The sequence below is a fragment of the Momordica charantia genome (genome assembly GCF_013281855.1).
Source record: "Momordica charantia cultivar OHB3-1 chromosome 8 unlocalized genomic scaffold, Mcharantia_2.0 BLBB01000008.1, whole genome shotgun sequence".
In the NCBI taxonomy this organism is placed as follows: domain Eukaryota; kingdom Viridiplantae; phylum Streptophyta; class Magnoliopsida; order Cucurbitales; family Cucurbitaceae; genus Momordica; species Momordica charantia.
This window is the reverse complement of record NW_028275166.1, coordinates 17,049,744-17,063,959: the sequence shown is the minus strand read 5'-3', so window position 1 is coordinate 17,063,959 and position 14,216 is coordinate 17,049,744. Positions and strand designations below refer to the sequence as shown.

Here is a 14,216-nt window from a genome sequence, read left to right as displayed (position 1 = left end):
CAAATGAAGAATAAATTCAATCAAAGGAAACTCCATCACATTGCAAATTCCATAAAGAAACAAATCAAAGTAAATAACGAATCCATGACTGATTAAAATCAGTATCAATCCTCAACTCACTAACTCACAGTAAAGACTGAATCTCATCTGTCTTTATTCCAAGTTTCCAACATCAAAACCTCACCTCCACATAGTTCACTATCACTAACTTCGACCCTCTAACTACATGGTTTTTCTTCCTCTAATGTCTCTCTCTTCATTTTCTTCCCAGCATTCACCCCGTTCCCTCCCTCATTCTCCTATATTTTTATGAATGAAAATAAGACATAACTGTCTCAATAAATGAATCTTAAACAATGAGTGAACTACATAACTGTCTCAAACTATGATTAATTTCATTTCAAATAAATAGCATAAATCACGTAGACAACATAAACACGATAAAGATTGTCTCAAACTAGCTACCATAACTACATAATAGTCACACAATTACTTCACCCAGGAACAAAACTATATATACATGTTCAAAGGACTACTTAATGAGGTGATTCGTACCTATCCAAACAAAAAATCGAGTTCTGAGCTTTGTTGACTCATGATTTGTGCCATTGCACTCCCTGAAGATGTTCAACTCGCTACGGTTTCCTACTTCATGCTTTTGCATATATATTTAGCATTTCTTCATTCTTCTCAATCGTTCATCTGACACATTTGATCGTTCTCTCGTCTCTCCCAACTCTTTTTTTGATTGCCTCAACTCTTTTTTTGTCTCTTTCAGCTCTTCGTTTGGTTGCCTCAACTGGTCTCTAGTCTCCCTCAATTCCTCCAGTTGCGACGAGCATCGTCCACCGTGTGCTAATGGTGGTGGGCATAACCCCATATTTCCAACGAATCTAGATTGAGGACCAAAAACCGTGAGACAACAATCCTTGTTTGTGGGTGGGTCTGCACCTTCGGGTACAGGTGTGTTCTCCATGGCCATCAATGTGTCTTGCAAACAAAAAATGAGTTACATGTACCATAATATTATAATATCATGTACTCCCATGACAAATACGAGGACTTAACACTTACATATGTCGATTCCTCTCTAGGGACCCACCCTTTGTTTGGATGATACCGGTCTCTTTAAACATTTCTATGGGGCCGATCTCGGTGCCCCGTCGTTCTTTCAGCATTTGACATTAATTGCACATTTCATTTTACACAGTACATAATGGTATGTGTAACTATGAACTATATATACGTACCAATTTGTGTTGTAGGCGACTGAAAGATTTTGACCCAACCCGATGGTTGTACGGCAACTTTGCCCTACTTCTCTTGACTTTTTCTGATTTTTTATAATGAAAGTTAGCAACATGGGATTAGCATCGAATCTCACAATGGTCTAAGGTATGAAATAGATTTACACACCTTCCAATCGATAGTCGGGAATCTATCGCACAACTTGTGCCAATCCTCCAACTTCCCAATTCTAGCAAGAGGTTTTTCACGAGCTACATCGGGAGTTCCATTTTCTTTGTAGTGGGCATGCAATTATGTCTACACTCCTTAAATGTTATTTGTAGCGCTGTGTGTACATACTTTTTTATTGTCGCCTTGACATGTTCACCTTGAACAAATTATGCACCAATAAATGAGTGCGAATGTCATTGTATTTTAACATATGACAATTAATAACTTACTACTATGCGTTGTTTTGTTGCATCCCTAACTTAATTTGGTATGTCCAACCAAGAGGAGTGCAGAGCTGGGTTGAAAATTATCTCTAACAATGAATCCTATGGCATTGACATGCGTGTGGCATTCTCGCATATCAACTTCTATGAGAACTCATCAATTCCAATAGAGACAGGCCCATCTTTTCCCTCCTCCTTGTTCAATTGCACACACTGAGTTACTCTACCTTAAATCATTACACATTTTAGCAAGTATTATTGAAATCTTGAAAAAAATAAAAACTTTAACTATATTCACTGGAAGGGATGTCTTGGGAGTCGTCTCCCAAATCTTTCTCTCGTTGCCCCTCCACGAATATATCGTTGGCCTCCCCTTATCTGTTTCAAGCCATACCTAAAAAAAAATTTATTCAAAACATTATCAAATAATACAATAAATAATGAAGCTTTAATTACAAACATTATCAACATGAAAATATTGCAAAAGTAGGTATGTAGTAAAATTACGTAATTAATCACTTTCAAATTCATTTGATTCTAAAGTCTTTGAACTATTAGAATGAGATACTTCAACATCATCCTATTCATCGTTTATAAAACCGTCGTCCATGTTCAATAGTGGACACGTGTTAAGTCATTCTTCAATGATTTGTAGATCGATAATAGTTGGAGCAATGTCATCTCTATAATAAGAACTATCTGCAATAGTTTCATGGATGCTAATACCACCTTATATCTTTAACAGATTAACTTCATCATTATCCACGTCATCTAGTTCTCGGACGTCCCACAAACGTTTATGTTAAATTGTGATAAGATGCAAAATACACCCATATTTTATATATTTATTTTACATTCTATTAATTTATTATGTTTAAATATTTCAATTTAATTATAATTTATCATTTTGTGGCAGATTGAAGATATTCAAGAATAATAATTTAAAAGTGCAATTTTAGAGGATAATGCAGACTTCACCAAATTGGGGAGAGTTCAAAGGATAAAATACAGACACGATTATTATGGCGGGACGCTTCAATTTGAAAATTATGGATTTTTAGGTTATTTTGTAAATAAAGGGATGTAATAAAAGTACGAAACATAACCCTTAATTGATTAAGAACTCTTTTATTTAATTTGTTTTCTTTTAAATAGGATATTCCCACTTAGTTAGGAATTCCCAATTAGTTATAAATTCCTTATTAGAGATAATTCCTCTTTAAAAGAGGATGAAATTAATCCCTATAAATAGGGAAGTCTCATTGGGAGATCTATCATTCCAATTCCAACGAAAAGCTCTCTTCTAAAAAATTCAAGTTCTCTCCCTCTATCATGAGTGGCTAGGCTTGAATTCTTCAAACTCAAGGGTGATTCAAGTCCGATTGTAAGCTTGGGAGGCTCAAGTTAGATAGAGATTTCTTATTTTCAAGTATTCTTTGTTTCTTATTCTTATTATTTATGAACATTTTATATTAATTAAATTGACGCCTTAATTCATATTAATTGTTATACTGCTATCCATTAGTTTGTGACCCGTAATTCTCATAAATGATTGAAATAATTAGCAAGGAGTTTGCTTATGTGTGTGTATTTATGGCTTTTCCATGTTTACATATCTGGTATGATATACTATAGGGAAACAAAGGGACAAAATTAATTAACTTGCAGCTATATCAAGTTAGTTGATTTTGGTTTAGTCATTCTCATCATCCTTAATATTATTCTTTCATTAATATGGAACGCTAACGTGCCTTGTTGATTAATTAATAAGATTTAATTTTGATGCTTAGTCTAAATTAATTAAGTTAGGAGAATTAAAACATACCACAGCTGTTCCGAGTAAGTAGACTAAGTTCTTGAATCAAGAAATCAATTTTTTTTCTAAAACCTATGATAAAGATTACAATTGGATGAAAATCACATCTTTGTATTGGAAGTTTGGTAATATTGACTTACGTTTTTCTTTTAGTTTATCTATTTAAATACAAAACCCCCCATTTTTTAACTTTGAGAAATTAAAATCACTACTTATACACGTTAGATTTAGTAAAATCAGTAATTATTTGGAGGGCCTCAACAACCCTTACCAAACTGTCTGCATTACTTTCCAATTTCTTCCCAATTTAGTATCGTCCATTTAGAAAACCTATTGGGCCTAACTAGCAAGGATAAATGGGTCATCCACATACCAGTAGTGAGACGTATTGATCGTTCTAAATCCTAAATCTACTACTGATTCTTTTTTTCACATCCGTGTTGAACCAGTTACATTTAAATGTCATGACACGTCTTCTAATCGATAGTCCAAGTCTAAAACCTCCCTCAAGATACCGTAGAAATTCTTATCATCTCCTCCAATATCTCGTGACACCATGACTCCACTATTTTGTGTTACTTGTTAGGGTTGACTTTTTACTGTAGAAACATTTGTCGGTAGCCCAGTTTGACCACGTTGTTTTACCCCTTTCCCATTATTATTTGCCAAAAAGGATCACATGTTCTTAAAGTAGAACATGCATAGATTATTTCTGCATAAGAGTCCAACTATGGTACTTTAGCAAAAATATGAGATAAATGCGGTCAAAATTGGAAGAAAATAACAGAATTCAGTTTTTTGCAGAATTGCGCTCGACACATTTTTGGAGGGCAAATTGTCAAAACGCACGTTTTGATTAATGAAGGGCAAGGAAAACATTTCCCACATGTTCAAAACCGTAAGTTAAAGTCCAAGTGGGGTGGTTAGGTGAATCTCAACCCTTTTCCACCTAAATCGGAGGGGAGTTTCAACCAACCTAGGGTGCTATAAAAGGAAGTCGTCCCTCCAAATCATCTCTTCCATGCATCATTTCATCTTCTTTTAAATGCTCTCTAGTTGTAGAACACGTTTTTAGAGTTTATGTTCATTTCTTTGTTTTTCATGCTTTTACCTTTCGTATTGCTTTTAATTCGAGTTCTTACTTCTGTTCGTTGTTCATTCTGTTATTTTAAAGTTTTTTAGCGAGTTTCAACTCCCCTCATGCTCGAGAGAGATAAGGGTCAAGCTAGAACTCCTTGAACTACTTATTTATTCATTTAAATTCAATGAAAAATATTTTCTTTATGTTTTCGTGCATTTACTTTCATTTAATTATGTTCTAAATTAGTTATCAACCTCCTTGTGGAATGCCTTAGTCAAATGATTTGATTTTCATCACGCTCGGGATTTTGACCAGATTGCACCTGACACTTTTTTGGGTTGGTATCTAGAAAGTTCTCTTTGCGTCTTTTTTCCATTCGGCTGGTGGGAACTTGATTTATACACCAAAGCCCAACCTTGGGAAAGGTGAGTTAGGTAAAATAATAGGAAATCAATATGGGATGTGACTTAGGAATAAACGCATAAAACATGGTCCTAGGCATAGGCCATCTGACCCATAATGCAAATGAGTTGGTAGATATTCTCTACGATTGTAATCACACATAGGAATATGATTGTAGGTTACCCTAGCCTTTGCAGCAACCAAAAGGGATAGTGAAAGAGTAGAACTCCAATCCCAAGAAAAGTCAGAAATTGCGCCTGGTTCATTTTCCCAACATAGTGTGTTTTCCATGTTTTGCATCAAAACTAAGGTAAGAGACAAGGAGGTTGAGTTTGATTAAATTGCCTGTTAGTTAAAACCCCAAACGACAACATTTCATCACATTTTTCTTCCTAAATCACAATTGGATATTTGAACCATTTCACTGCATTACTTGATTTTGAAAAGCAACAAGTCCCCGAGGATTCGACCTTGGACTACTTTCGAGTATTACTTGTCACTGTGTGCGCTTGCACGAGTCTCTAATCTTTTTAAAGGTACAGAAAGTCCCAACATTACTAGACACTTATACCGCTCTGTATTGTGAAAACGAGTATGGTTTACAATGCAACCACTACAAGTGCATGCATGAGAAGCCGATCACATAGCTAAAGAGAGTGATCGTCAGATATATTTCCATCTTTTCGTAGTTCTAAAACCTGTTCATGTAATAAACATTTTTGGCAATTACTGTTTACACATAATATAGTCCAAACTTAGGGACTCTTAAAAAGCACACTTACTTGAGTTTTAAACCAATCGAGAAACTGTAATTGGTGATTTCTATATAAGTCGGCCGCGCTTACCGCCCGAGGTCGAAGCATTCTCAAATGTTGCCTTTTGTTAAAAGGAAAACATAAATTCAATACATGATGGAGTATGCATACATCATTAATAAATGCAATGGAAATGTACCTACAATAAGACTATTTTTGCGCCATTGTTAAGTACATACTAGTGAATTGTTCTCTTCTCATCATCATACAATCTACACAATGTCGGGCACCCCAATGGTCGTGCGCTCTATCTAAATATGTCAAACTTCCCACAAATCTCATTCGCAAGTATCGTCATTCCGTTCGTCCCTATTAAGTCTTTCTTGATGCCGGTTATATAGAATGAACAGAAAGTCAATGATTCATTCATGACAAAGGCTAATGCTATTGAACCATTTGCACTTGTTTGTAACGTATTGTTTCGAAGTCCACAAGCTTCTCTCGATAAGATACATCCAGCTGTAACTAACAGGACCAACTAATTTTGCTTCGTAAGGCAAATGAATGGCAAGGTGTACCATGACGTCAAAAAATGTTGGGGGGAATATCTTCTCCAACTTGCAAAGTATGAGTATTATATCCCCAAAATATCCCCTAGAGGTCCCAACAAAAGCCCCCTAGTGTCTAAGTATTTTACACAATTAATACTTAGGAACAGGAACGAAAAACTCACAGAATCAATATACAATTACCCGATAATATCGATCTTGATCAACCCCAAAGCTTCTGCCAATGCCCGAGCCACTGCCACTGATTTTTTTGCCAAAACCAGCCAAAAAACAGTTGCAAATAACCCCTTGTTCGGCTAGTAAACCCTAAAACCCAAAAAACTACTACTTATAAAGTCGACACAGCATCATGGCGCTACGCACGGAAAACCGCCTGCCTTCACCATCTGGACAGCGCCTTGGTGCTGCCTCCTCGGACCGAGTTGTCTGCAGCGCTCCACTTCCCTGTTTTTCATCCCCGTTTCGACCCTGACGCATCCCGGCTCGATCCCGACTCTTCCCTATGTCGATCCAAAGTCGTTTTGACTCCACCAATCCCAACAGTTTTAGATAATCATTACCCTATTTCTATAAGCATAACTCTTTGCATATTTAAATCTTGTAAATCCAAACGAGCGCTCGATGTATCCTTATATTTACCTTCAACGCGCAACAATGTGTCGAATAAACTATCACACACATTTTTCTCAATGTGAATCACATCTATCTTATGCCTTAATAAGAGTTTCGACCAATAAGGAAGTTAAAAAAATATACTCCTTTTCGTCCAATTAAGATCACGCTTTCACTTCTTTTTGGCATTTGATGGATGCTTACTAAATGGGGCAAATTTCAAATAGGTCACTTTATGAAGATTTCATCTCCATCCATTATGGCTGGAGGAGGCCTACGTTCGATCTTTTTGTCATGACATTTACTCCTACACCAACTATGCATTTCTGGAAGATAACGGCGATGACCCATAAATGATATTTTACCCCGTATTCTAAACGATGATGTATCTTTCTTACAAATAGGACATGCTTGATAGCCTTTGGTACTCCATTCAGACAAATAGCGATATGCAAGGAAGTCATTAATGGTCCATATTAAAGCTGCATGCATTTTAAAATATTATCCACTTAAATAATCATATGTGCTTACGCCATTGGTTCATAACTCCTTCAACTCCTCAATCAACGGTTGCAAATATACGTCACTATCTTTTCCAAGCGACTTAGGTCAGGGTATGAGTAAGGTCATAAAAAAATATAGTTCTTTCATGCATTTCCAAGGTGGCAAATTATACGGGACAAGTATAACCAGCCACATACTATACAAATGGTTCAATGTTACTAGATGGGTTGAATCCATCGAAAGCTAGAGCCAATAGAACGTTTCTTGGATCTGATACAAGGTGAGGGAATTCAATATCCAAATGCTTCCACCTACAAGCATCAGCTGGATGTCGTAGCACGCCATCCGTATCAACCCGCTTTTCCTTTTGCCATCTCATTTCAGATGCTGTATGTTTTAATGAGTACAATCACTTCAACCTCAGTATCAATGGGAAATGACACAATATCTTATGATGGATCTTTTTTACTACTATTACTAGTCTCTTTGTACCGCGATTCACCACATTTTGGACATGCTTCGAAGTTTGTAAATTTTTCCAAAACAATACACAATCGTACTTGCAAGTATGGATGGAGGAGTATCCTAATCCTAACACACGCAGTTTCCTTTTCGCTTCATAGAATGAATTAGATATGTTCATACCGTCTGGAAATGATGTCTTCAATAATTCGAGTAACATATCAAATGATTTATTACTCCATTTATATAGCACCTTGATGTGCATCAACTTAATAAAAAAATTCAACGAGTTTATTTTTGTACAACTAGGGTACAATTCTTTAGTTGCTTTCTTCGAACTATCCATTTCAAAACCTTGTGTCGGCATCCCAGAGGCAAAGTCTTCTCCGTCTTCATCATCTTCTACCATCAGACCTCTCAAATCATTTAGAAACTCAAACATCTCATCTTCTTCTCAGGTAATATCACACTTTCTACTTATGTTCTCTTGGGACGGACGAGTGTCTGTTACATATTGGTCATAGTTCGGTGGTTCTCTATAAATACCCATGGACTGTAGTCAGGAGATATCCCATTAGGGAATAGGTGTTGTTTCACTACGTCCAACACATGCCACATTACATTCTGGCATTTTTTGCATTGACATCTAGTCTTTCCCAACTTGTTAACATGACGTTTGGCGACTTCCATGAATTGTGAAGCTCTCAAACCTATGTCTTAGCTTAATCCAATCTCTATTCATTTTCTAACTAAACCTTGTTGGAATTAATTTAATTAATTTCATTAAATGGGAAACAATTTATGATAAATTAAATGTACTACTATTCATAGGAAAAATAAGTGGTATAATTAGGGGCCATAACTTCCTATATGTGGTGTAGCCCATTGGGCAGATACTAGCCCGTTGATCCTAGGTGGTTATGGGAAACCCTAGAATCAACTTATAAATACAGGGTTATGGTCCCCAATATACTATGCTTCTTTAATCTCATATTCCTCATCCAATAGAGAGTATTGTCCATCTTTGGTCTAAGGCTGCATAGTCGAGGATGACCCAAACCACGTAGATATTGCTATTGGAATTTAGAATCTCTACTCATGGATTCAGGTAATTCGAAATAACTTATAGTTCTTTAGCCTACTCCCATGCATAGATTTTATATAAAGTTTTTGTTTTCTAACAAGTGGTATCAGAGCCTGATTTGCATGGTTGTTTGCTAAATATTTGATTGTTGTTTATGAATAAATGTGTTGGTTTTCCCTCTACTCAAATTTATTATTAAATAGCATGAATTATTAGAACTATTTTCATTGATTAGTTATTGGACAATTTTGAATGATTTAATTTGAAAATCGTCTGAAATTATTGTTGATTAATTTCATGAAGTTTGATATATAAGTTTTCCCCAATATTTTCCAAATCAATCGTATTATATTCAATTCAGTTACTGTTTTTTAAAAAAAAATTTAAAGATGGTGGCACCCAGCGCCGCGTGAAGATTCAGTTTAATAAATCATTTTTTTTAAAGACTGCAGCACCTGGGTTGATTCAGTAAAAAAAAAAAGTTGCGGCGGCACTCCACTTGGAGTGCCACATGAGGTTGCTGTGCTAGGGTTGATAGAGATTGTTGCAGTGGGCTAGCCCACTCTAAGCTAAAGTGATTTTTTTCCCCTTTTTTTTCTTTTTTTCCTTTCCTGATTTATTTTTTATAAGTATTCTTTATATTTATAATCTGTAATAAATTTTTGGGTATAAAAGTATGAAGGACAATTTTTTTTTATTATTTTTTTATTGTGATAATTAAAGCTTGACTATTACAGTGAATAAATTTATTTGATTTATTGGAAGAACAATTTGTCTAATTTCTTTAAATGTTTTGATGCGTGAAATATGATACCAAGTATTCTATATTTTATAAATTGGAGCATTTAAAATTCTTAGATGTAGTGTATTTGTTGCTTATGTGGATTGTGATTGGCCTAAAGGAAGGTTGCATTTGGGCAGACAACAAACACACATGCAATAATAAATATGGATAACATAAGGTTGTGTCCTTGAAGTTGTTAGTCAGCCCAAAGGAAAGCTATCATCTAAAAGAGATTAGTTATTAACGTTTTATTATTGTACTGAGAGTATCACTAGCAAATTAACACTTTTGTCCAAAGACTGAATGTATATGTTGCATGAGGTATCTCACTTGTCCTCGTAAAGTTTATTTAGAATGTCATTAATATTTATATATATCTATGTGACATTACTTACTATATTCAGCTTGTGTTCTTTATACAATTAAGGTTGCTAATTCTGATAATACGTCAACTCAAGTCAACAACATTCCGAGACTGAATGGGGCTAATTTTAAGGACGGGAAAGAAGACATCCAAATAGTACTTGGGTGTATGGATTTAGACCTTGCATTAAGGGTAGACCGTCCTACTTCAACTAAGGAAAATCCTAATAAGGTTGAAATTGAGAAGTGGGATAGGTCTAATTGCATGTGTCTAATGATCATGAAGCGCTCAATTCCATAAACATTTAGAGGCTCTATTGTTGAGGGAATGAATGCCAAAGGCTTTCTAAAGGAAATGAAGCAGTGCTTTACCAAAAACGATAAGGTAGAGGCGAGTACCTTTATGGTAAAACTGACCACTTCACAATACGTTGGTAAAGGAAATATAAGGGAATACATAATGCAAATGTCAAATGTTGCAACAAAACTTAAGGCACTGAAGTTTGAAGTTTCTCTGAAGACTTTTTAGTGCATTTGGTTTTGAACTCTCTTCCAACAGAGTATAGCCACTTCAGAGTGAGTTACAACACTCGGAAGGATAAATGGTCCCTAAATGAGCTTATCTCTCATTGTGTTCAATAGGAAGAGAGGATGCAACGATAGAAAACAGAAAGTGTTCACATGGCTTCCACCTCAAAGAGTGTAAAGAGAAGGAGAGTGAATAATGCTGCGGAATCTTCTAAATAGAAAAAGGAAAAGAAACAGGATTCAAGACCTGCTTGTTTCTTCTGTAAGAAGATTGGGCACATGAAAAACAATGTGTCAAATATGCTGCATGGCTTTTGAAGAAGGGTATGTTTCTCTCCCTTGTTTGTTCTGAGATTAATCTACCTTATGTACCTATGCATACTGGTGGGTAGATTCAGGTGCTACTACTCACATAAGTGTATATATGCAGGGTTGCATTTGGAGCCGACCGCCAAGTGATGCTTAGGCTTTCATCTACGTGGCTGACGGCAATAGGGCAAAAGTACGAACAATAGAAACATTTAGATTATCACTGGTTTTCATATGGATTTGTTTGAGATTTTTGTTGTTTCGTCACTTAGACGGAATTTAATTTCTGTTTCTTCATTGGACAAATTTGGTTATTCTTGTTCATTTGAAAATAACAAACTAAGTCTTTTGCATAAATCAAATATTATTGGTACTGGTTCATTGATTGATAATTTATATATGCTTGATAATGTTCCTTTTGATAATGAAACCTTGCATGTTTCATCACGCGGTACAAAGTGAAACTTGAATGAACATTCTGGTACATTATGGCACAAACGATTAGGACATATCTTTAACACTAGAATTAAGAGACTCGTGGATGCAGAAGTTCTTGATTCACTTGACCTAACAGATATTCAGGTTTGTGTTAATTGTACCAAAGGTAAAGAAACAAACAAGATGAATATAGGTGCTGAAAGAGCTAAAGAAGTCCTAGAACTGATACATACTGACTTGTGTGGACCATTCCCTACGTCTTCATGGAATGGACAACAGTATTTTATCACGTTCGTCTACGATTATTCAAGATACTGCTACCTATATTTAATTCATGAAAAATCTCAAGCTCTGGATATGTTCAAATCTTTTAAAGTAGAAGTTGAACTTCAACTTAACAGGAAAATTAAAACCATCGGATCTGACCGTGGAGGAGTATATTATGGTCGATATGATGGATCGGGTGAACAATGTTAAGGACCCTTTGCTCTTTTCCTTGAACAATGTGGCATAGTTTCTCAGTACACGATGCCTAGGAAACCTAGCATGAATGAAGTTGCTGAGAGGCGAAATAGGACTCTTAAAGATATGGTAAGAAGTGTGATTGCTCATTCTTCTTTCCCAGAGTCTCTTTGGGAAGAAGCATTAAAAACCGCAGTGTACATACTTAACAGAGTGCCTAGCAAAGCAGTAAACAAAACCCCATATCAGCTGTGGACAGGAAAAAGACCCAACCTAAGGCATTTACATATTTGGGGATGTCCAGCGGAAGTAAGGCCTTATAAGCCAAATGAAAAGAAACTGGACTCAAGAACCATAAGTTGCTCCTTTGTTGGGTATGTTGAGCGCTCTCGGGGCTTTAAGTTATATAATCCCACTTCAATATCATTTTTCGGGACGGGAAATGCTCGATTTCTTTAGAATATTGAGTTTTAGGGGAGAAATAAAAGTAAACATGTTGTCTTTTAAGAAGAAAATGCTGCTATCAGGAATGATGTGGTTACTTTACCTACCATTGTCAGTAAAGTAGTTTTAGATAATGACACTCAAGATGAAGTTCCAACGCTTGATGTCATTACCTGTCAAAATAACACTGAGGACACATCACCCTTCCCTATAGATCAACCTCAACATACTCAATAAGTGTCATTAAGAAGATCCACTAGAGAAAGAAGTGTAATACCAGATGATTATATTGTATTTCTTCAAGAACATAAGGATAACATTGGCCTTACAGAAAATGATCCTATCAATTTTCAACACGAAATGAAAAGTTCTAAGGTAGATAAGTGGATTGAGGATATGCAAGATGAGATGAAATCTATGAGTGACAATGGCGTCTGGGATCTAGTTGAGTTGCCTGCAGGAAAGAAACCTATTGGTTGTAAATGGATATTTAAAACCAAAAGGGATTCAAAAGGCAACATTGAAAGATATAAAGCATGTCTTGTTGCAAAAGGATTCAGTCAAAAGGAAGGCATAGATTATAAGGAGACTTTCTCTCCAGTTTCCTCGAAAGACTCTTTTAGAATTATTATGGCACTAATAGCACATTTTGACTTAGAGTTACATCAAATGGATGTTAAGACGGCTTTTCTCAATGGAGACATTGTTGAAGCCATTTACATCGAGCAACCAGATAACTTTGAATCACGAAATCGAAAGTAAATGGTTTGCAGACTAAAAAAAATCCATCTATGGACTCAAGCAAGCTTCTCGTCGATGGTACCACAAATTTCATAATGTCATTACTTCTTTTGGTATTGAAGCTAATGTAGTTGATGAATGTGTGTATTGCAAGAACAGTGGGAGTAAATATATCTTCTTAGTATTATATGTAGATGACATCTTATTGGCTTGCAGCGATTTAAACCTGCTACAAGAAACCAATAACTTTATGACAAAACATTTTGAGATGAAAGATCTGGGCAATGCCACTTTTGTCTTGGGTATACAAATACTGTGAGATTGTTCTCAAGGTATCTTAGGGTTATCACAGAAGAGTTATATTGATAAAGTATTGAGTAGGTATGACATGAATGGATGTCAGCTAGGAGATACACTAGTAGCTAAAGGAGACAAATTCAGTTTGAATCAAAGCCCTAAAAGTGATAATGAAAGGAGTGAGATGCAAAAAATTCCATACTCATCAGCCGTAGGGAGTCTTATGTACGCTCATGTTTGCACCCGCCCTGATATAACATTTATAGTGGGAATGCTAGGCAGATATCTGAGCGATCTAGGTATGGAACACTGGAAAGCAGTCAAGAGGATAATGATAAATTTGCAAAGAACGAAAGATCACATGCTCACATATTGGAGATTAGATAATATATAGATCTTTGGCATCTCTGACTCTGATTTTGCTGGATGCAAAGAGAGCAAGCAGTCCACATCTGGGTATATCTACATAATGGCAGGAGGAGCCATTTCAAGGAAAAGTGTCAAGCAATCACTTGTAGCTCCTTCAACAATGACAGCAGAGTTTGTGGCGTGCTATGAGGCGACAAATCATGGAATAGGGCTTAGGAATTTTGTCACATCACTTAAGATAATTGACAGTATTGAAAGACCATTGAAAATTTATTGTGACAATAATTCAGCAGTGTTATATTCCAATCACAACAGGAGCTCGACAGAGTCAAAACATGTTGACATAAAGTATCTTATTGTTAAGGAGAGAGTTCAAAATAATTTAGTAGCTATAGAACACATAGGAACACATAACATGCTAGCAGATCCTCTTACCAATGGCTTAGTACCTAAGGTCTTTCATGATCATGTAGCCCGTATGGGTGTCATTTCAGTAGATAATGCCTTAGTTGAG

At 35.8% G+C, this 14,216-nt stretch overlaps 1 protein-coding gene and 1 pseudogene across 1 annotated transcript in view; one reads left to right on the top strand and one right to left on the bottom strand.

The window, feature by feature from the left end:
• The window catches only part of LOC148209656 (uncharacterized), a 28,261-nt gene extending 19,969 nt beyond the window's left edge, over window positions 1-8,292 (bottom strand). Inside the window, exons 1-2 of the mRNA XM_088126939.1 lie at window positions 8,238-8,292; window positions 7,624-7,808 (exon numbers count right to left, since the gene is read on the bottom strand). Coding sequence (XP_087983065.1) covers window positions 7,624-7,808; window positions 8,238-8,292 — 240 coding nt within the window. The remainder of the gene's footprint in view (window positions 1-7,623; window positions 7,809-8,237) is intronic.
• Window positions 8,293-10,442: 2,150 nt separating this feature from the next.
• On the top strand, window positions 10,443-11,101 carry LOC148209655 (uncharacterized; annotated as a pseudogene).
• Window positions 11,102-14,216: the final 3,115 nt, after the last annotated feature.